The sequence below is a fragment of the Leishmania braziliensis genome, chromosome 3 (genome assembly GCF_000002845.2).
Source record: "Leishmania braziliensis MHOM/BR/75/M2904 complete genome, chromosome 3".
Lineage (NCBI taxonomy): Eukaryota > Euglenozoa > Kinetoplastea > Trypanosomatida > Trypanosomatidae > Leishmania > Leishmania braziliensis.
The window spans coordinates 114,027-135,436 of record NC_009296.2 but is presented as its reverse complement, the minus strand read 5'-3'; the positions used below and the strand labels follow the sequence as shown (position 1 = coordinate 135,436).

At 61.8% G+C, this 21,410-nt stretch overlaps 5 protein-coding genes across 5 annotated transcripts; all 5 read right to left on the bottom strand.

Annotated features, from left to right (window-relative positions):
- Window positions 1-250: 250 nt before the first annotated feature.
- On the bottom strand, window positions 251-5,146 carry LBRM_03_0410 (conserved TLD domain protein; the record flags this gene model as incomplete). The annotated part of the gene is made up of 1 exon (XM_001561581.1): window positions 251-5,146. The coding sequence occupies one exon, from the start codon at window positions 5,144-5,146 to the stop codon at window positions 251-253; it is 4,896 nt and encodes a 1,631-aa protein (XP_001561631.1).
- Window positions 5,147-6,439: 1,293 nt separating this feature from the next.
- On the bottom strand, window positions 6,440-6,763 carry LBRM_03_0400 (putative 60S acidic ribosomal protein P2; the record flags this gene model as incomplete). The annotated part of the gene is made up of 1 exon (XM_001561580.1): window positions 6,440-6,763. One exon carries the CDS (start codon window positions 6,761-6,763, stop codon window positions 6,440-6,442), a length of 324 nt encoding a protein of 107 aa, XP_001561630.1.
- An 857-nt stretch (window positions 6,764-7,620) lies between these two features.
- Window positions 7,621-7,941, bottom strand: LBRM_03_0390 (putative 60S acidic ribosomal protein P2; the record flags this gene model as incomplete). The annotated part of the gene is made up of 1 exon (XM_001561579.2): window positions 7,621-7,941. The coding sequence occupies one exon, from the start codon at window positions 7,939-7,941 to the stop codon at window positions 7,621-7,623; it is 321 nt and encodes a 106-aa protein (XP_001561629.2).
- Window positions 7,942-9,063: 1,122 nt separating this feature from the next.
- Window positions 9,064-14,328, bottom strand: LBRM_03_0380 (conserved hypothetical protein; the record flags this gene model as incomplete). Its single annotated transcript, XM_001561578.2, has 1 exon — window positions 9,064-14,328. One exon carries the CDS (start codon window positions 14,326-14,328, stop codon window positions 9,064-9,066), a length of 5,265 nt encoding a protein of 1,754 aa, XP_001561628.2.
- Window positions 14,329-17,767: 3,439 nt separating this feature from the next.
- LBRM_03_0370 (putative MFS transporter) lies at window positions 17,768-19,831 on the bottom strand (the record flags this gene model as incomplete). The annotated part of the gene is made up of 1 exon (XM_001561577.1): window positions 17,768-19,831. The coding sequence occupies one exon, from the start codon at window positions 19,829-19,831 to the stop codon at window positions 17,768-17,770; it is 2,064 nt and encodes a 687-aa protein (XP_001561627.1).
- Window positions 19,832-21,410: the final 1,579 nt, after the last annotated feature.

The window sequence follows — 21,410 nt, the reverse complement described above, 5'->3', positions numbered from 1 at the left end:
GTCCTCCTCCCCACCCAAAAGGGGAGTGGGATGATGAGAATGCACAGGCAACAAGACATATCAAAAAAAAAAAAAACCGAGAGGGAACGGACTCACCAATCGAATTGATACCGGCGCTGATCTCAGTCGATGCATCGGTGAAAGTTGATTGGCCCTTCCCATCGCGGGCATGCAGATGCAGACCTCATACGTACTACCGTGCAACCGCGGAGAGACAAGCAAGCCTTGCGCGCGCACGCGCAGGGTGTCCCTACGCGTCCATCACAATGACTTCCACATTCATAATGCACAAACTTCTGTGCTCTCCGTAGCGGTCGCCCTGGCCATCGGTGCACACCCCGGACTCCGCGCACGGCGGGGACAGCCAGGTGCTCAGAGGCGGCGACGAGAAGGTGGCGCACGAGCTTGTTGCGCCGTGGCAGAGGGTGTCGTCAAGGTAAATGCTGCTTCCACCCTCGCCGCCGCCGATCACGATGGATGTGGTGCGGCAGTTGATAAACTGCTTGTTGCGGTGACTGGCACGGTGGACACGGAGCTGCGGCCCTGTCTCTGTATGCGCAGCGCCGGGCGCAGCCTCTTTCACCCCGACCGTGCCAGGCACGAGCAGCTGAAAGACAAAACAGTCTTGATTGCCGTAGTACCGCCGCGACTCAGTCCGTAACGAGTCGGAGAGAAACGCGCCAATAAAGAGCCTGTTGGGCCGGTGGCCGCGGGGGCTGGCGTTGGTTGTTGGCTGCGGTGGCGCCGGCTGCGTTATGGGAGGGGACGGTGGCGTGCTGGTGGGTGCGTTGGAGTGGGCCCACGCCTCTCGCACGCCGGCGTCGTCCTCGGCAAACTGTAGCGTTGTCGACGACGGTAACTCCAGCACCAGCAGCATCGGCTTCGAGTCCAACAGCGTGGGCACGGCGGGATTCGCGACGTAGCCAGAGAGGCCGTGGCGCTCCGCCTCACGGCGGCAGTTGGCGAAGAGGGTGCCCAGGCTGATGCCGTGCAGCCGTGTGCTGTAAATAACGCGCCACGGGCTGTACTGCTGTAGCAATGGAAGCTCGTTGTGCAGCAGCCGGCGACACGCACGCGACAGTACCGACACGCCAGGCCCACCTGCAGCGCTACCTACGCGGCCATCATCGTCATTGTTGTCGTCCTCGTCGTCACACGCCTCTTCCCGCTGCTGCAGGAGCTCCACAAGCTGCCGCGTGCTTTCCTGCGTCTCCACCGACGTCGTCGTGAAGGCCGAGAAGTCGAGTGAGACTTCGGGTGTGTAGGCTGGCGGGATATCCCACTTCACATCGAGCAGCATCTCAGAGCCGTGCGCGCTTCCGTGCATCGCTTCCGTGGACGCCCCTGGCAAAGTGGCGGGGGTGAAGTGCTCCCCTGGCGCCTGAAGAGATTGCCGCAGCGCCTCGTCCGCAGACATCGACAAGGGGCGTGTGAGCTGCAGGGCGGAGAGTACGGTGCTGGTCAGCGAGGATGATGACAGCGGGAGCACAGACGGCGGGGGTACCCCATCGAACCCCACCGCATCCGCCACTATTGCGTTCGTCTCACCCCGCTCCTGCGTGGGGAATGCGTGCCGAGACCGAACCTCTGCAAAAAGTAGAAATGGGTCCGACTGCACCGCGGACACGCCACGCGCTGCCCTCAATGGCTTCGCTTCCTCTGGTACCGCCGCAGCGCCCACCGCTCCTGTTGCCCTTGACAGGGGCGAGGGCAGTGCCGTGGTCGGCGAGCTAAGGGTGTAGCCGCCTCGCTGCGCATCTGCCAGCGCGTTTGAGTAGTAGCGCTGCGTCTCGCCCTCGCGTCGTGTGCGCCACTGCAGCCACCACTCATCGCCGAAACGGCCTCGCATCGCTGCCTGTACAAGGTGCAGTGCCTTGTTCAGCTCCTTCGCTACCAGGGTCACGTGACTCGCCTTGACAGGCTCCAGCGCATGCAGCTGCGGGTACCGATAGAGCAGTGCGAGCAGACGCAGACTGACAGCCTCGCTGCGGCATCGACTCTGGAGTTGGGCAGCTGGCGTGTGCAGCGCCGTCGCTGGCGCAGCTGATGTCGGTAGTCGTTGTTGCTGTTGCTCTTGGCTCGGGGGCACTGCGGAGGAGAGGCAGAGGGTGCTGCTGTCTCTGGCGCTGAGCTCTGGCCCTACCGTGGCGGCAGGCTCGCTGATGATGCTGGCAAGTCCTATCAGTTCGTTTTCTTCAGCCAAGAGCGACACCGCAGTGGACGATGAGGAGGGCAACATCAGCTCCGACGCTTCCACACCTCTCGTCTTGAGCTCATACACCCGACCTCGACCAGGGCGGCGCTGACGGGAGAGAGACACTGACGTTGTCGCGGACGCGCCGCGTTGTGCGTCCCCGCCGACTTTGCTGAGGTAGGCGTTGCTGGTGCTACTGGCGTCTGCCAAGCTGGTGCTGTTGCTTGTGAGCGTCGCTGATGATCCAGCGGACCACGGCGTCGCCACCCTCAGTGCCACTCTCTCTTTGTTGCTGCCGTCCCCGCCAGCCGCATCGGTCACGCTGAAGGATGGCCGTACGTCTTGGTAGTGATCACTACTGCGCGACTCTGGGGCTACGCTGGCGTGAATGAGGTTGCCCCAGCTTGCCACCCGCTTCTTCACGAAGCCAAAGAGCTCACCAGTGAGGCTTTGTGAGAGGGTTCCGACGTTCGCAGGGGTCGATGGCGCTGAAGCGTGTGGATGCGGCGGTGCTGCCCTCAGCGGCGCTGCCGATGTGGCAGCCGGCGGCATTGTCCATGCGCGTCGGCGCTCCTTCTCCTCCTCTGTGGCGCGTCGCGTGCGGTTCGGATGACTCAAGACGGACGCGGCGGCCGCTGCCGCTGCTGCCGAAGAGGATGGTGCTGAGCCGCCCATCCCACCCGCATGATGGCGCTCTGCAGCGGCGTAGCTGCGATGTCCCATCACGCCATGATACACCTTGCTAAAGCGATACAGGGTGGAGTAGTTGAGCGTGATGCTCAGCACGTTGCTCACGAGAGCGTAGGGCAGCTCAGGTGCCAACAGATGTGTCTCGGCGGCGTTGCTGCCGCCGTCGCATGGGGGAGGGATGCCGTACGCTTCAAGTGCGTAGAGGGTGTGGCAGCGGCCGTTAGTAAAGGTGCATACAATTTCATCGCATGCGTGGCGGATGGCGCGGTCGGTGTGCCGCTGCTGCTGCTGCTGATGTGGAAGGGAGTGGGCCGCATCGTACGCACCACCGCCACGTCCGCCCGTCGGGAGCGACGACGGCACAGTGGCGACGCCAGAAGCAATGGGGTGCAATACATCCTCCTCCAACAAGAGCTGCTGCGCTCGCTTTGTGAGGAAGAGTTCGATGAGCAGGTTTGCAATGATGAGAAGTTCGGACAATCCACCGGTACTAGTAGGGGCAGTAGTAGTGGCGGTGGAGCTTGTTGTTGTCGCTGCGCCTCGGGTCGCTGCTGCAAGGGTCCTGGATGGTGAACTGTTCTCATCCTCCTCACCGGCCGCCGCCTCCGCTTCTGTTGTCACTTCCGCGGCTAGCTGTTGCCCCCGCTGCTGGTCGTGCTTACACTGCTGTGTCGCAAGAGCACCGCTCAGTGCGTACAGGACGTAGAAAACGTCTTCGGCCGTCTCGCAGGCAATCATGAGCCCACAGAGGTCGCGCAACGCGCTGGCGCGACGCGCGAGGCGGCGGACAAAGCTGGCGAGAACAGTCGTACGGGTCTCTGGATTCGCGGCTGCTGCTGCAGCGTCTCCCACATCGCTCTTCTCCGTGCTCGACTGCGTGGCAGCTGCAGCCGCATCATTGCTGGCCGCCGCATCATCGTCCTCGTTGCCGCTCTCGAGCTGCGCAGGACTGTCGAAGCACGCAGCCAAGCTGGTCATGGGCAGCGGCCCGCTGGCCTGAGCAAGGGCGGAGAGTAGGATCCCCGATTGCGATTGTGGTGCAGCTGGGCTAAAGGTGACACAATCCTGCTGCTCGCCCCGTGAGTCGACAGTCGTGCCGGTGCCTCCGGATTGGCTTTCCCTGGCTGCCGATGGCAGCGATGGCGGGCGCGAGGATGGCGGCTCGTCTGCCGCACAGCTCTCTGCCAACACCGCCGGCCAGCTTAGCGCACACGCACGGTCGTCGCTGTTCACGTCCTCCTCGAGGGGCTCGCTGAAGGCAAAGGGTGGTGACGGCGATGGCGCCGCGGCCCGCGTATGGTGACCACTGCGGCCCAATTCGCTGTAGAGACTCCACAGCCGTCGCACGTCTATGGCAGAGAGCCAGTGGTGCGCGTCCTCGATGAAGCCCTCGTTCCATAGCGCACACGCGACGTTCCAGAGAAGAGTCGAGAGCAGAAGTGAGAGTGGCGCGGAGAAGGGGGCAGCTGTCACCGACGATGACGTGGCGTCGCCGCTGTTGTTGGGGCGGCCAGTCAACGTGTCAATTCTTTCGCCAGAGAAGGTCGGCGATGATGCGGCCGTTTTGAGTGAGCTCGTTAGTGGAACTTTGCAGATCTTCTCCAGTGTTGCGATCGGCAGTGCATCCGGGTGCACCTTGGCGAGCAGGCAGGCGAGCCACCGTGCGGTTGCCGTGTCGTAGCCTGGCGTCGAGTCGTCTGCAGGAGGGCTGATCGACGACACAGGAGATGCGCTGCTGGCGCTGTTCCGCGACGCGGGCATCGTCGCTGCCCGCTGCTGATGTTGTTCACGCTGCAATTTCTGTTCAAAGTACGACCGCTCCGCGTCGTAGTCATCTTCGTCCAAGCCAGGCGGCAGAAGCATCCCAACGTTTGCCAGCGGATCCACCAGCTGCTGCTGCTGCTGTGCTTCCCCAGCGGAGAGGTCAGCTGTGAGAGGGTAGTCCTGCTGAGCGGTGGTTGCGGTGCTGTCGCCGCCTCTGTTGTTTCTGCCGTTGTCGTCGTCGTCGTCGACGCGCGGCGCCGCTGTATTTGCCGCCTTGCGAGCTTCGTAGCCCATGGCGAGTGCCAACAGCGCGAGCTCCTCCAGCAGGAAACACTTGCGATGGATGACTTTGATGGCGAGGGCGTAGTTATTCGCGGCGATGGTCGCCTTGCCGGCTGCTGCCGACGCGACAGCATTCCGGAGAGAGAGCTGCAGAAGTCGTGTGTCGGTCAGCGCGCTGGCCGCGGGGGGCGGGGATGCTGTGGACGGGCGCTCCATTGCTCACGTTCTCGCACCGCGCCGGTGAAGGCTCCTGTCTTTCTCTGTTTCCCCTTCCCCCCCTCCCTCCCCTTTGCCAGCGCTGCGAGAGCGAATGGAGATGCGCACAGATGTGTGGCGGGCGGGGGAGGCGTGTGGGGGTGCTGTGCTGCAGAGGAGGCTCGGTTGTGTTGTGGTTACTTTTTCGGTTCGCCGCGCCGACAACTTCCTCATTCGCCACGGGAGGGGAGGGGGGGATGCGCCGGTGCTGAGAGTGACCCAGGCTCAGCAACGACGCAGAGCAAGCGTCGTCTGCGTGTGAGACACGGATGATTCGGGAAGGTACGGCGACAGGGTAAACAAGCAAACCAGAGAGAGAGAGAGCGCCTCAGTGAAGAGGAGGAAAATAACTGAGCATTCAGGTCAGTACGCTTCGCTGTCACTGCTGCTCTTGTGTGCGCGCGCTAGTCCTTCTCGTGAAAGGAGGTGGGTGAGGAATGATGGTGCTGGTGAGGATGGGTGAGACCTGAGAGAGGGGGAGAGTAGAGCAGGCAAAGTCAAAAGACTCGGAGACACGTACACCCGCATAGATGTGTACGTGATTGAGCGTTCAACTTCACCACTGCAGCTCCAACAGTGTGTCTCAGCAGTGGGTCAGGTTGGGGAGGCAGGGGGAAGAGCACAGAAGAGAAGACGGCAGAGTGTCAACAGACTCAGATGTTGGCGACACACTCCAGCTCCTTTGCCAGCCTCTCTCTTGCGCTCAGTTCTTCATCACGTGTACCACGGCTCTCCTGCTCATCACACTACCACCACTCTCTGCTCCGTTCCGCAGAACGCACAATGCATGCGCGATACATACATGTGAGCTCGCAACGGTGCTGGGGAGAGGGAGGTATCCGTCGAGTTTAGAACAGCCTTGAGCATCTCTCGGTTTGTCTGGCGGGCCCTACCTCGCCCCAGCACCCTTTCCCTCACTCCGTCCTCCAGAAGCGGATAGGGCGCTGCTGGGCAGCCGCCCCACCACCTGACCGCGTCGCTTTTTTTTTTTTTGGCGCTTTACCTTCGGGGGTCCGCAGAGGAAAGAGCAAATCACGCGAAATCAAAGTCGAAACAAACAAGCAAAAATGAGAAACACCACGCGCAGATGCGGGGCCGCCAAGGCAGCCCCAACGCTTGTTTGCTGGCCAAAGCGCGTCAGGCACCCACTCGCATCCGTACACACACACACACACACACGCACTCCGAGTGTCGCTGCGCGCGAGAAGGCAGACAACGATGCGCCTGCGTGTGTGAGCCTCTGTGCGGGACGCTTTAGTCGAACAGACCGAAGCCCATGTCGTCATCGCCCTCCTCCTCGGGCTCCTCCTTCTTCTTCTCCTCCGCCTTGCCGCTCGCTTCCCCGGCAGCTGGCGCCGCCGCGGCAGACGTGGCCGTCGGGGCTTGCGTGGCAGCCGCTGCCATCAGCGCCTCCACAGACTTCTTCTCCAGGAAGCGGGCAAAGATGATGGGCATGGTGGGGCGTACACTCACGCCGGCAGCCTTCACTGCCGCGGCGATGTTCTCGGCCGAGGTGGGCAGGCCGGCATCGCTCAGCATGAGCGCGGCATACGTGCACGCGAGGGTCTCAGTGGTCATGATGATGCTGAAGGGTATGTGCAGGGGTGGGGGTAAGGTGCTCCTGTAATGGTATGCGTTCCACAGACAGCACCGGTAGAGAGGGAGTGACAGGGGGGGGGGGAGAGAGCGGGGGATCAGAGTTGAGGGATGAGGAAGGCTGAGACAATCGAGAAGGGTGCACGTTTCATCACGGATACACCTGTGCACACGCAGACACACCGAGAGAGGTAGGATGGTGCTGCTGCTGCTGCTGCTGCTGCCCTCTTCCAACCTAGTGCTGCTCCACTCTGGTGCATGCATGTGCGTGCCACTCCGCTGTGACGAGACTCACGTACGCTATCCCCTCTGCTGGAGACACACACACACACACACGACAGCGTCGCTGGCCTCTTCTATTTTCCTCTCTCTCTCGTGTGTGTGTTTTTTTTTTTTGGAGGGAGTCGAAATCGATGCTGAGCAAAGAAGCAAAAAAAACTCATAAAGAACACTCGCCGAGGGGCACACACACACACACACACACACACGCGTGCGCGCATATGTACGACTGTGCGCGCTGTGCAGTGCAGTGCAGTGCAGGGGGTCCTCACTACCATCACGGAGTGCATAACGCCTATCCGTCTGCAAGAGAGAGAGGGAGAGGGAGAAGGGGAGAGGGGTGCATGTCGGCGCACGCGACTACGCTTTGATCCCATGACCGTCGCTAGCCAGGTAAGAGGAGAGGGGGACAAACAGGCCTATCTCTCTACTGGATACATTCGAAAAGGGAGGCAGAGCCCAGTCAGTACCTCAACGGCATCACCCCCTTGGCCCTCTCTCATTGTTTCATACACCAGACAACGATGCGCCTGCGTGTGTGAGCCTCTGTGCGGGACGCTTTAGTCGAACAGACCGAAGCCCATGTCGTCATCGCCCTCCTCCTCGGGCTCCTCCTTCTTCTCCTCCGCCTTGCCGCTCGCTTCCCCGGCAGCTGGCGCCGCCGCGGCAGACGTGGCCGTCGGGGCTTGCGTGGCAGCCGCTGCCATCAGCGCCTCCACAGACTTCTTCTCCAGGAAGCGGGCAAAGATGATGGGCATGGTGGGGCGTACACTCACGCCGGCAGCCTTCACTGCCGCGGCGATGTTCTCGGCCGAGGTGGGCAGGCCGGCATCGCTCAGCATGAGCGCGGCATACGTGCACGCGAGGGTCTCAGTGGTCATGATGATGCTGAAGGGTATGTGCAGGGGTGGGGGATTAAAGAGAGAGAGAGGGGGAGGTGACAGAGACAAACCAACCTCAGACTGCAACAGTTATGAAGGAGGGAGGGGGGGGGCCGTGGCACGTGGGTGAAGGAATGAGGTGGGGAGTGGGGCACGAGTGTGCGGATGAATACATGAGCATAAAATGACCGCGTCGTTGCGGGTCGCAGGTGAAAATGATCGTTGTGTGGCGTGATGGGGTGTGTAGGATAGCCCAGGGAGGGAGGGAAGGAGAGAGAGAGGGAAACAAGAGGACACGCACCCATTAAGCGATGCGCGGAAAGGAAAAGAGGGAACGCGCGGTGCACCGCGGGGGAGGGCGAGGGGTGGGGGTGGCATCACGTAGGGTGTGCGGACACACATGTATGCCCTACACATACACGCGCCAACGTACACGACGATGATGTGCGGCGCCACCTCCTGCACGTGCTGGAATAGGACAGGGGGCGAGGGGGTGGGGGGGGGGGGGCTGGTCGCAGCATCCATCAGGGGAGACGAATCTGAGTGGACACTTCTCCGCCGACTGCGTGGCGGTGGTGTTTTTTTTTTTGGCGAGAGAGGAGGCCCATTCACCCTCCTCCTCAGCTCTTCCTCCACCCTTACACCCAATTCACCAGCGAGCTTTTACACGCACGAACTCCGGTGCCTCTGCTGCTCGTTGTTCGGGTTTCTGTGCTTAACGTTCGGTTCTGTGTAGATCTGATGTGCAGGAGAAGAGAAAATGCACCCGCGCAGCTCCTGCGTCGACGCCCACGCCTGTTGCCAGACGAGATGGCGCAGCAGAGGGGGAGGGGAGGGGGGAGGGGAGAGGGGGTGGAGCGGACAACAGGAGAAGCAGAAGCGAGGAAAGGCAGCGCAGAATTGCACTGAAACGCGCCCTTTTATGTTGTGTACCACACAAGCGGTCGCGGAGCCCGTCAGCGCACGCGCGCGCGTGTGTGTTCTGACGTGGCGACGTAAAAAGGGGATTCGATTAGGGCGGGAGAGGGCGAAGGCGAGAAAAGGAAGGAGAACAGCGACGTAAACAACAAGAGGTGCAGCGGTGTGGTCGGCTGCTTCTCTCCTCTCTCTCCTGGTACTGAGTCACGGAGATGCTGCCGGGGATGATGATGGCGGCGACGAGGTGCCGATAGTGTTCCGACTGCTGCTGCTGCTGCTGATTGTGGACGCGGAGCAGTGCAGCATGTTTGCATCGTAGAGGTCGTCATCAGTCCCTGCGTCCTCCCCTGACCCCTCTGTGTTGACATCCTCGCCGTCGTCAGAGCTGGATGTGGAGGCAAAGGTGATGAGGCCAGCGTCTCTGGCGCGTAGTCCGGGCGGTAGCACGCCGTAGAGATAGTCATAGCAGCATCTAACGTCGTCGCTGTGGAGGGTTTCGGCGCGCGCAATCCGCTCCTCCTGACGAACGTCCGCGACGCGTAGCGCCAGCCCTGCTAGAAGGCCGCAAACGCGGCGGATATCGCGACGGTGCAGCGTGTTGCCAGTGCTCACCTCGCCGACATCGAGCCACTGCGGCCGCCGCGGCAGCCCACCTGAAAAGTAACTTGCCTTGACGGAGGCACAGTGGTTGGCTTCCTCCTCATGCAACATCGTCCCTTCTTCGGGGGTCCACTCTCGACAACGGCGGCTGTGGCAGTCACCATTCATCAGCGTTTGGTGGCTGTCACTGCTGCGTTCATGAACGGCGCTTTGCGCGCGTGCCCGCGGCGGCGGCGGCAGCAGCCAACGACGAATCAGCTGCCGGCACGCTCCTTGCCACTCGGGTGGAGGAGCAGGAGAGGGAGGGCACTGCTGTGTGGCTGCTGTGGCTCCTCCAGCGGCGCTCTCGTGCGCGAGAAGCGCCAGGGGCGGGATGCGACGCTGCAGAGGCGCCAGCAGTTCCTCTTGGGACACGGCCACGAGGACGTCCACCAGGCCGCTGGCGGCATCGTGTGCAACGCTCTTCGCGTGTCTAGGACGGAGCTGAGGAGCGTCGCCAAATTCTGGAGCTGATGAGTATCGTGCTTCGGCCACAGCCGTGCCCACTCGCTCGAGTTCGTTGATTCTGGCGAGATCGCTGTTGACGCAGCAGTGCGTCGTGGCCGTTGTTGTTGCGGTTGTCGCCGTATCCGCGGTGACGGCGGAGCTCGACACGCTCCCCGGCGGTGGGGAGCGGGCGGTGACGGGGTGCACATCCGCGGTTGTCGGTGATGGCGACCACCACCTCGGCCGGGTGTCGTCGCTGCCTGGGTGCGCGCTTCGTGCGTTGCACCACGGCAGCGGTCCAGAGACCCCCACAGCGGCGGGGCGTGGGCGTTTTCGTGGGTGACGCGACGACGACGGCGACGACGCGGCGGAGTTGGGCGCGCCTTGCCGCCCTTTGGTTGGTAAGACGGCACGTGCAGCACCTCCGCGGCTGCCGTGACGCACGCTGTGCCCTTCAAGCCGCAGCAGTCGCAGCAGCATGAGCGTGTACACGATGCTCTGGTCTGCGGCTGTCAACGCATCCATGCGATCGGCAGACGCATCCCCGGCACCGCTGCCGCTGATGTAGCCTACCACGAGCGGCAGTATGTACTTTGTCCACAGACCATCCACCGTGGCCTGCGCAGAACATGTCACTGACAAGGGCGACGCAGCACCATGGTGGTGGGGTGCTGTCGTTGAGGCCACCACGCCAGCTGGCGGAGGCTGCGGACGCGACAACAGTGCCATGGCCTCAGCATCATTCAGCTGCATCGCACCGTAGCACACAAGACCGAGGAAGACGCGGTAATACGCGTGAAACCCTTGCGTTGCAGCGTGCGAAGGCGCTGCGGGGGTGCTGGCGATGACAGCGTTGTGGCTGTGCACGCTACTCGTCGTGATGGCCATGCCGCCGCCGCCGCCGCTGCCATCACGGCCATCGCCAGCGTTTCCCATAACGCCAGCGCAGGCGCCCCCTAGCACCGCCTCTGCCTCGCCCATCAGGAGCGCCGTCGTGTCGAGGAGCGGTGGCAGCAAGGTTAGGAGCTCCAGCAACGCCAGCATGTCGGTGACAGCAGTCGATGTCAAAGAGCACTGTCGAACGCTCTCTGCCGTTGTACATGCGACGAGAGGGTGGCGTAGCACCCACTGGAGGGAGTGCACGGTGGCGTAGTTGACGTGGGTTGACCATTGCATGGCCGCAGCACTGACGGTAATGTGGGCGGTCAGGGTGTGCGTGGCAGGGGTCGACGACGGTGACCACCACCACCGTTCCCACCGCTGCAGAGGACCTTGGGTGAACTCAGCGATGCCTCGGTAGATCCACGCATGTGGCGGGAGTACCTGCGCGGCTTGAGGCACTGCGTGCAGCGGAGCAGAGCAGCCGGGGTGTTCGCGTTGGTGTGGTTCATGGTGCGCCGAAGCGCAGCCGCGCTGCTGAGCGCTGCCGTTCTCAGGACGCACCTTGTCACAGACGCCCTTCAGCAGTCTTGCGCACTCACACAAGTCCTCATGAGGCACGGCACCGTCGCTGTCGTTGGCATGCGCACAGATGAGATCGAGCACCACGCCAGGGTTGTGGGTGATGAGGAACTCGTGCAGTCGGTCCGCCAACCCAGCAAAGCACTCCTCCATCCATGCACGAGCGAGGTGGTGAACAAGGTCCAGTATGGAGGGGCAGCGAGCTCGCCAAACGCCGGCCGTGGCGACGGTAACTGTGGTGGTCGCCGCATTACCGTCCACAGTGTCCCTCGCGACGCCACACCACGGCCGGCTCAACAGCTCGCTCAAGTCCCGCACGTGCATCGGAAGGCGATCGCGAACATGTCGGCAAAGGCGCTTGTTGGCCGCATCGCCAAAGACAGCCTCAAAGAAGACATGAAACTCGTGCAGCGCGGTGACGGCACCGTGAGGGTGCGTGGCGGTGGAGCGTGGCGCACCGCCGCGCACGGTGTGTGGGTCAGCTCCTGCATTGTGCCTTTCCTTTCCGCCACTGCGAGCTTTAGTGCCTCTTTCCACCGCTGTGTCCGTGTCTACTGGCGCAGCAGCAGCAGCGGTCGCCTGGTCGAGTGCTCGCGCGATGGTCTCAATCAGCGTAAAGGCGCCCGACGTGAGCGCGGCGAGCAGCCGTACGCTCGTCTGCGCCTCGGGCACCCACGCGGGCCAAGCGATGAGGTTCAGCTGCGCTGCGGAAGCGAGGCCACAGTGGTCGTGACGCGGGTCAGCGCAGGAATCGCGAGCGGCATCGCGCCCCGTGGTGTCCTCCGCGGCGTGGATGAGGGACGAAGCCTGGTTTGTCGCGTACATCTGCAGCCCCTCCGTGTAAGAAAAGGCCGCCACCCAGAACGGTGGTGGAGATGGCAGCGGCGGAGCCTCTCGCGGTGCGGGCGTGGGCTGCGCACGTGCTAGCGCAGGCCCCGGTGCGCATGCTCCGCTGGGTCGAGGGCCGCACATGCCATTCCGCTTCCCCTGCGCTGCTGTCGCTCGTGGTAGATGTGCGCGGATATGTGCCTCCAGACAGCATACCAGCGCTTCAGCCGCCACGGGTGGGAGCGTGGAGGTGTGCAGCAGCCAGGGAAGGGTGATCCGCAGCTCCATGGAGGGTATCGGCACACAGGCAACGCTGCCGGAGACAGCAGGTAGTTGCCGGCACGTTGCCGACAGCGGCGAAGATGGCGGCTCGCAGAACAGCTCATCGCGGTCAAAGCCAGCTGTGGCGGAGTCGCGTAAAGGGCGTGCGCCACTGCTGCCATAGCCCCTTGGACCGCCTCGCTGGTGCTGGCTTGGTAGCGCTGTGGCCATGATGGAGGAGGACTCATCGGCGGGGCTCACAGAGGAATAGCGAGCTCGTTGGTCGAGCGCGCTGTTGCGAATGATCTGACCAGCGCTCCTGCTGCCTGCGAAGGCAGCGCCGTCGCTACCTGCATCATAGGCATCGATGGCCGTCGTGCCACCGTGGTGCAGCATGCTTGGCGCTGTCCCTCTCAACGGTGGAGCAGTACCCCAGTACACCCGCGTCGCCACCGAGACTGGGGGTGCTGGGCTGTGCGCTGACGCCATCACCGTAAGTGAAGGGTGATCATGGCACTTACTCACCGCAGCAGCCTCTTCATCGTCTTGAGCATTGACCGCCACGCTCTCGTCCTCGCGAGCGCTGTGGCGGCGCTGAACGTTACTGTCCACGCTGTTGCTGGGATGAGAGAAGTTGGTGAAGCTGACGGGTGCCTGCTGAGGCACCCATCCTTGACTAGCATCGTTGCCACACAGCGCCGTCGCTGGAAGCGACAGACTCAGGGGCTCATAGGCCGTCACGCTCCAGCGCGGAGATGATAGCAACGACGTGGGTGCGCCGTTAGCCCCGCCCGCTGTCAGCCCTGTGCGTGGTGGCGTGCTACAAGGCGTGCGACGCCACAGAGCGACCTGCAAACCGTAATCACCGTCGCCGATGTAGTCGCGCAGCGCACTGTATGTGCCGCGACCACCACGTGCGAAGAACAGAGTCGATGACCGCCGGTGTGGAGGAGTTGTGCGAATGCGGTCTTGGCTGCGGTCGCCGTCAGCCACGCTGCGCATCAATTGCGGACTGCCCAGAGAAGTCAGTGCGCACAGCGCCTCCACGCGTCTTGGTAGCCACACCCACAGCGGCCCCGGGGATGCGTGAGGCACAGCTCGCACCGCCGTGCTAGTTACATGAGGCGCCGGTGGCGGCACGTCGGACGCACACTGACGCAGCGCGGTGCGGCGAGACGCGTTCACTGTCGCGATGCCGGCCTGGTCAAAGGCTACGGTGCTGCTGTACGCGCGAGTCGAAATATTCGAGAAGAGATCCTCCTCTTCGGCTCTGTTGGTACGCTGGTGCGGCGACGACGGCGACAAGAGCTGCGCAACACGCTGCACCGCCACACCCTGCTGTACTTGCTGCTCCTCTGCGCTTTGCTCCTCGTTAAACAACTCCTCCAGCGCGCGTGCGGTCGGTTCTGAGGGGGACTGCATTGGCCCCTGTCGCGCTCGGTTGTCATCATTTCCTGCAACACCACCATCCACAGCCACCTTCCAATTTGTGAGCGTCTCCCGCGGCTGTGGCAGCACTGACCTGCCGCGGCGGTGGATCAGGCGCGCAGCGGAGTGCACATGGGATTCCTCTAAACACGAATGCGGCTGTTGTGGGGTTTCGCTCTGAGTGTTCACAATATGGGAGTGCTCCTGCGTCCGCTCCACATTGTTTTCGTCATCGTGCGCATCCTCAACCACCCGCACTCCTGTCACGGCTTGTGTTGTCATCGGCGACGACTGCGCCGGGACTTCGCCAATGGTTGGCTCGGCGCGTTGCACCTGCCGTGCCTGACGCTGCTGCTGGCTAATGTGGCGCCACGGCCCCTTCGAGATCGCGTCCAGCTTCGGCATCACGACCTCCTGCGTGTCGGTCTCTGTGTGCTTGTCGGCGCGCGGACTGCGAGGCGCGGGCAGGGGGGAGGCAGGAGAGGGCGAGCCACCAAGTAAAAATGGAAGAAGAGGAGAGAGCGCGGCGGCGAGTCCGTCGGCGTGTCTGCCTGCGCCTCAAGGCGTGTCGTTCACGGCAGACGGTGCCAGAGGAGTGGGCGAACGACGAGGAAGGCCCAAGGCGGGCCACCACCTCCCTCCTGTGTGGTAGTTGGGAGAAGAGGAGGAGCAATTTATTCAATGAAGAAGGGTCCTCTCCCCACCTTTTCCTGCACGTGCGTGCGTCTGTGCGTGTGCCGGTCTATGCGAAAGGCTGACTGTGTGTGTGGCTGACTGTATGTAGGGTGTCTTGTCTGGGTGTGTTTACGCGCGAGGAGCTCGCCGATCTATTAGAGGGCGGTCACACCGAAAGCGAAAGAGGGACAGAGCGAGAGCCACCACAGGCTGGCGCTCCATCGCCGTCGTTCTCCTCTTCTCAGAGCTAAAGTGGCGGCTGGCCGTATCTGGGCTGGGCTCAGGGCGACGCTCTTTTCCTTTTCCTGGAGATCGATCGGTCAGTCGGTCGGTCGATCGTCGCGCGCCTGCGGTGGTGGTGGCCGCCCCACGGAGCACCAAAGCGAAACAAGCAAAAAGAGAGGATGGGATGAGGAGGAGGTCGAGGAGGGGACGATGGTCGGCCGCTTGGCCAAAGGCTGCACACCAGGCAGCGGCGGAGAGTGGAGAGGGGGGGGGCCATGAGGAGTTGCAGGTAAGCTACCTGGTTGTCGGGGCCTAGAGCACAACTCTTCCGCTTTTTTTTTTCCTCAGCTGTCTCCGCCATGGACCGACGGCAGAGCAGGTGCCGATCACGTGTGCGCGTGTGTATTCTGTGCCTGTGTGCCGGCAGCGTTACTGTTTTGGATTTCCTACGAGAGACACCCCCGCGTTGCTCTCTTTACTCATCAGTTATAGGCTTGTATTCGACCAGTGCGCGTGCCTCTGTGCGTGGACTCGCGCGCTGCCACCGTCCACCTTCTTCAGCATTTGCTTGCTCCGTGAGACGCCAAGGTGAGCAACCCCCCCCCCCCCCCCCCACACACACACACGCAACTCTAAGGAGGACCACCGAGGGAAAAGAGGCGCGGAAAGACTCCCGGATTGGTGGTGGAAGAAGCGGAAGGCATGTGGGTACGGGTAATGGAGGGCTGAGGCGCGGTGAGAGCAATATTGCAAAGGAGGGAATGGGCGGCGGTGTCAAGAGAGAGCAAACAGGGAAAGACCCCGCAAGCCAAACAAAACACCCAAGGAAGGGAAAGCTGCAGAGGACGACGTAGGGTGGTGGTGGTGGGGGGGGGGGGGGGGAGGAGGCGTGGAAAGGCGAGGCGATGTGTGTGTGTGTGTGTGTGTGTGTGGGTGGGTGGGTATGAGATGGCTGGAGGATCGTAAAGACTCTGAAAGAAGGGAAAGGAGGATATTCAAGTAAACCTACGGTAGCGAGCACACGAAGGGGGGAGGGGAAGGCGGAAGACAGCGAAACGGGCTCGGCACCCCGTAAAGAGGCCCAACAGGCTCCCACACAATGGGGGGGGGCACACCCACGGTAGGCCCCCAGGGCGCATCAGCCCGCAGAAAACAAATGCGCTGGTCAGACACACACACACACCCACACCCACAACGTCACGACCTGCAGAGCGGCAAAATGTAACATACGAAGACGGAAGGAAAGAGCGGCGACACGCGCCAGCGTGGGTGTCTCTTCCGCCGCCCCCTTGTGTGCACCGATGAGCGTTCTCGTGAGCCGTCCCGCGGGTCTGGGGAGGAGCAGTGCAAAGTCGCACAGGCCGAGGAAGACGGACATCACTGGCGGCACTTCCAGAAGAGAGACCCAACGAGCGACAGACAGGCGTCAGACCTGAAAAGCGCATAGGAATAGTAGGCGAGAGGGAGACAGACAGACAGACAGACAGAGAGAGAAGGAAAAAGCGATGCTGACGTGAGAGAGCGTGGGGGTGACACGAGAGGCCCACAGTGAATACAGAGTATAACTGCGGTGGGAGCGAGGAGGAGGGGGCGGTGACGACGACGGCGTCGTCTTCCACTGCCTCAACAACAACAACAGCGGGAAAAAAAAAGAAATGACACGGAGGGCATTAGGCCAATACGTATAAGTTCAACTGAAAGCGAAAAGGGGGTGCTGAGGAGGTGCGGTGAAGGGTGAAAGCGCTTGAGCACACGTGGGCGAAGGAGAGACGGAGGCGGCAGTCTGTGACTGGCCACTGCATATACATCCACGCATACAGACGCACAGCCATACGCAGAGGAGCCCAAGTCCAGCCCCCTCCCTTCCTCGTCGCTCACCCACTACCACTTCACCATTCTCTTTGTTACTTCGCTTCTCACGTTCGTCTGTACCTCTGCCTCGCCAGCAGGTGCTGGTGCGGTGAGTCGAGGGGCGCGCCAACGCCCCACGCGCGTGGAAAGCTGAAGAAGAGGATGGCTTTGCCCGAGAACACCCACCACCAGAGGGGAAGAGGGGGGGGGGGTAGCAAATAGCGCGCGTCGTTGCCGTCTCCCTTGCCCAGCTTTAGATGCGCGTACATCCACGATTCCATGAACGGGGGAAGACAAGCCCCCCCCCCACAGCAGACAAAATGGGAAGAGGAGGAGGGGGAGTCGAGTAGGCCAAGCCAAGGAGCAACCCAAGGGAGGTGAGGTGAGGAGAAGAGCAAGAGAGAGCAAGAGAGAGAGAGAGACTCTCATGAATAGAAATATCGGAGAGGTAAGCAGAACGCAGGAGAGGATGAACAATCGCCAAGGCAGAGGTGTCTGTGCGTGGGAAACAGAGTGGAGGGGGCGGCGATGGACGGGCTGAGGCCCCCGTAGTTCACGTCTGCATGGCTCACACTCAGTTTCACCGCTCCCTCCCTGCTCATCACGCCTCCTTCCCGCTTCTCCTCCGTCGCGACATGCAAAGGAAAGGGGATGTGTGAACGAGTAGGGGTTGGTAGAACGGAGGGTGTCAACGGAGCTGAGGCGGGTGTCCGGGAGGGGGGCGGTGGGGGTGGAAAACTGAAAAGCACCAGTCGTAGAGAGGATAAGAGGATCAACCTAAAGCTCCTCTGGTGTGTGCGTACGCGTTGATGCATCGCCCTCTCCCCGCCCCGTACCCACGTGCCTTGCCGCCACGTTTTTTTTTTCCCTCCACCACCTCTCGCTAGAGAGCTGCGCCGCTCTAGTTGGTTACCCCCCCCAAAGAAGCTCAGCAGGGCAGCGAAGGTGGCGGGGGCGGCTTGTGTGTCGGGGTCAGAGAATGAGGAGGGGGTAGGTCAGACACGCGCGCGTGCGTAGGTGTGGGTGTACTGTACGCGTCTCCCTCTGCCGCCCTCGCGCTCATTTTGCTCTCTTTGGGAGAAGCCCTCCTTGCTCAGTCCATCTTGCGCTTCGTGGCATCACGGTCCTGGTGGCTGTGGGCGGAGTTGCGGGTCTGTAGCTGAGACTGCGACGCGGACATGTCCACCGCAGCGCCGCCGGGATTGCACGTGAGGCCAGCCTCGTCTATGCCTGCCACTGCTGCCGCCGCCGACTGCAGGCGTCTCTTGCGCTGCTCGAGGGCTTCTACCTGGTGCTTCTCGTAGTCTGTGCGCTTTGTGAGCGGCTTCGTCAGAAGGAGAGTCACGCACCCTATTACGGAGACAACGGAGGCGCCGATGAAGGTGCGCAACGCCTTGTTCTCCGTTGGCGTGTCGGTCAGCACCTCACCAAAGATGAGAGTGAGCAGGAAGTTCGTCAGGCACGCGCTCCACGTCAGCACCGGTGCCGACGTGCTCTCTGCCATTGGGAAGGTTAGCTCCACAACGTACTCGAACATGAGCGGCATCATGAAGTTCTGACACATCCCTGCGATGCCGCCCCAGAGCACAAAGACGACTACGACGTAGTACTTGCCATCCTCGTGCACGGCGGGGCCAAAGTGCAACAGCAGCGTGAGCAGCACCATCACCACCACTACCACCACCGACAGGGCGCACAAGAGCAGCTTGTAGCGGCGGCCGTAGCGGTCCACGAGTGGCATAAAGAAGGGGCAGACAACGGTGCCCAGAACGAGGTTGAGGAAGCCGATCCAGCCGGAGATGGCCTCGCTGATGCCATACGGGGCCAGCATCTGCGGCAGCACCGTCGCCACACCCCAGATGAGACCCAGCTCCGCGGCAGAGCTGATAGCAAGGAGAATGAAGGACCAGTTGCTGCGGCACTCACGGAAGCAGTCCATCAGCACGGAGAACACGTTCACCGGCTGCACCTCCGGCACCTCCTCCTCGTTCTCCGACTCTGCGTCCTGCATCTCATCCGTGACGTGCGCCACGGCGGCGCCGCGGCTGCTGGAACACTGATTTCCCGTCGTCGCCGCCGCCCCGGAGGACTTCTTGACGCCAGCCGGATCGCAGCTGTCCTCCTCGCAGAAATCTGCGACGCCGACCGCAAGGGGCTCGTTTTCGCTGCTGGTGCGCTTCTCCTTGGGGTGCGGACGCGTCTGATGATCGAGCTCTTCATCCTCGTCGCTATGCGGGTCGTGCAACACGTGATTCAGCGCACGCAGGCGGCGCTCCTCGCAGTTCTGCTGCCGCGCCGCCACGTGGCTGGCGGCGTAGCGCGGCTTCTTGGGGAACAAGAAGATGACGAGCACGAGCACCAGCGCCGCGTAGGTGAAGTGGAACCAGAAGAAGTTGCCAAAGTGGTTCTTCGACTGCTTCGTCGGACCCACAAAGAAGGTCGGGATGAGGACTCCGATGCCGCAGCCAAAGTTGAGCGCCGAGGACATGACGGTGTTCGCCACCAGGCGCTCATTCTCCGGAAACCAGCGGTTTGAGATGAGCGGCGGCGTCGCGATCGTGAGCACCTCCGTAAAGCTGTTGGAGACCTGCGCGAGATACAGCAGGACCGCATTGGGCCACACGTAGAGGGCGATGATCTTCAGTAGTGCACCGAGCACATTCGCCGCAGCAGCGATGAGGACGCCCATTTTAATGCCGGTCACCTCATACAGCTTGCAGCTGAGGAAGACAATGACAACATAGGCCATGACGTAGGTGGTGGCGAGGAAGTTAACTTGCGTCGCGTTCATGTTGAAGTACGTCCGCACCTCATCTACAATGGGTGCAAAGGCGATCCACTGCATGGCGTTGGAGATGGAGAGCAGGCAGAAGATCGGCGTCACCGCGAAGCGCCACGGATCACCACGTAAGCGGTTCTCCTCGCGCTGCTCGATGTGGGAGAGCGCGCGGGTGTGGGCCGGGTGCAGCAGCGGGTCGGCGTTCTCGTCATCCATCGCGGCGACAAGCGCGGCGTCGTCGACGTGGTTCTCCTCCTCCCACTGTGCGAACGCCAGAACCGTGTTGGATGGCGTCTTGGTGGGCTTGGCAGACGTGGACGGCTGCTGCACGCCGCTTTCCGCGTAGCGGCGGTGCGAGTTTTTGCCGTTTGATGACATTCTTCTTCAGAAGAAGACGAAGAGAGAGAAAAAACAAACAACAAAAAAGGGCCCACAGGTGTAAAGAGACGCGATACTGTGCCAGCGCTTATATATATATATATATGTGCGCGCGTTAATAGGCAAAACACGAATACCTCCTGGTGGGCGTCTCCTACGACTTTTGCGTCCGAGGTGAAGCCACGCCTGAGGAGAGAACACAGAACAGAGCAGGGCAGCACACACGCGATGAAAGACAACCCGATCACCCACGAAACAACAACCGCAGCGCCGAAGAGCAGCCGCAGAAGTGCGTGTGTGCGGGTGCTTTTATTTTAAGCTATTCGTGTATCTCTTGATGTGTACGCCGTCTACTGTGCCACCTGTAGGCTTAGTTTGAGCTTAGCAAATCTGCTGAAAGGGAGGGGGTGGGATGGGGAGAGAGAAGAGAAGGACGAGAACGGCAGCGAAGGGAGGGCTCGGCGGAGTGAGCTGGCAAACGCTTGAGCTCAGAGCAAGAGACAGGCACACGAGCACAATAGTAGCGAGGGAAAACGGTGTGTGTGCGTGTGTGTGTGTTCCTCCTCCTCCTTTCCTCGACTCCGTTCGCTTGTGTTTTGCTTACTGTTGCCGTTGCCTGTTGCGCTCCTTGTGGATGAAGGGAGGACCGCTTCACTTTACTCGCTACTCTGCAGAGAGAGGGGTGTGGGGAGGGACGGGAGATGAGAGGAGTTAGGTAGAAGGACAAGAGAGGCGGAGATGGGTTGGCGGCAGGCAGAGAAGGGCTACAGCATCAAGGGGACAGAAAAGGAGTGCACACGCCTCTCTGAGAGCTCGCCAGCACCCCTCCTTCCCCCCGCCACACCAGCGCGCACGCAGGTGTGGCGGAGAGCTGTGGCACATCCGCAGAAGGCGACAGCGGTGACACAGAGAGAGTGAGTGAGTGACAGAGAAAGGACGCCACGTCTACCGACGGTAATGAGGGATGCAGCCGCCGCAGCGTGGTGTGTGAGCGCGAACAAGCGAGGACGAGATGGAGAGCGTCTTTTGCTGTTTCTCTGCCAGTGTGCGTCTCTCTCGTTCTCTCTCTGCTTGGCTTCATTGGGCGGCTTTGCCTTGAGAGAAAAATGCCCACAAGGGGAACAGATGAGAGAAGGACAGGGGAGAGATCTACGGAGACGGAGACGTAGGCCAGAGAAAACCACAGCAGCAACGAAAAGAGGTGTAGCGTACAACTAACGAGTGGCGTGTGAGATATCCGCGGCGCGAGGCATGTGTGTGTGTGCTTGTAGGTGGAGTCGCGCCGCTCCACACACACACACACACACCTGCGCTGTGCGTAGACGTCCCTCTCCCCCTCTCTCCGTCGAGCAGGGCGGTCGTGATGAGAGACGGGTAAACGACCCGACAAGAGACAGAGGGTGACAGCAGGGCAAAGAGGGAAAGCAAAGGAGGTGGCGTTTTTTTTTTTTTTTGGTGATTACCAATCAAACTGAACTTTTCACAGGCTGCGCGCCATGACGACGAGGACGGCAGTGAGGTGAGGGTTTGGGGGGGGGGGGGAGGGGAGGGGAGGAAGAGAGGGAGGGGAGGGGGGAAA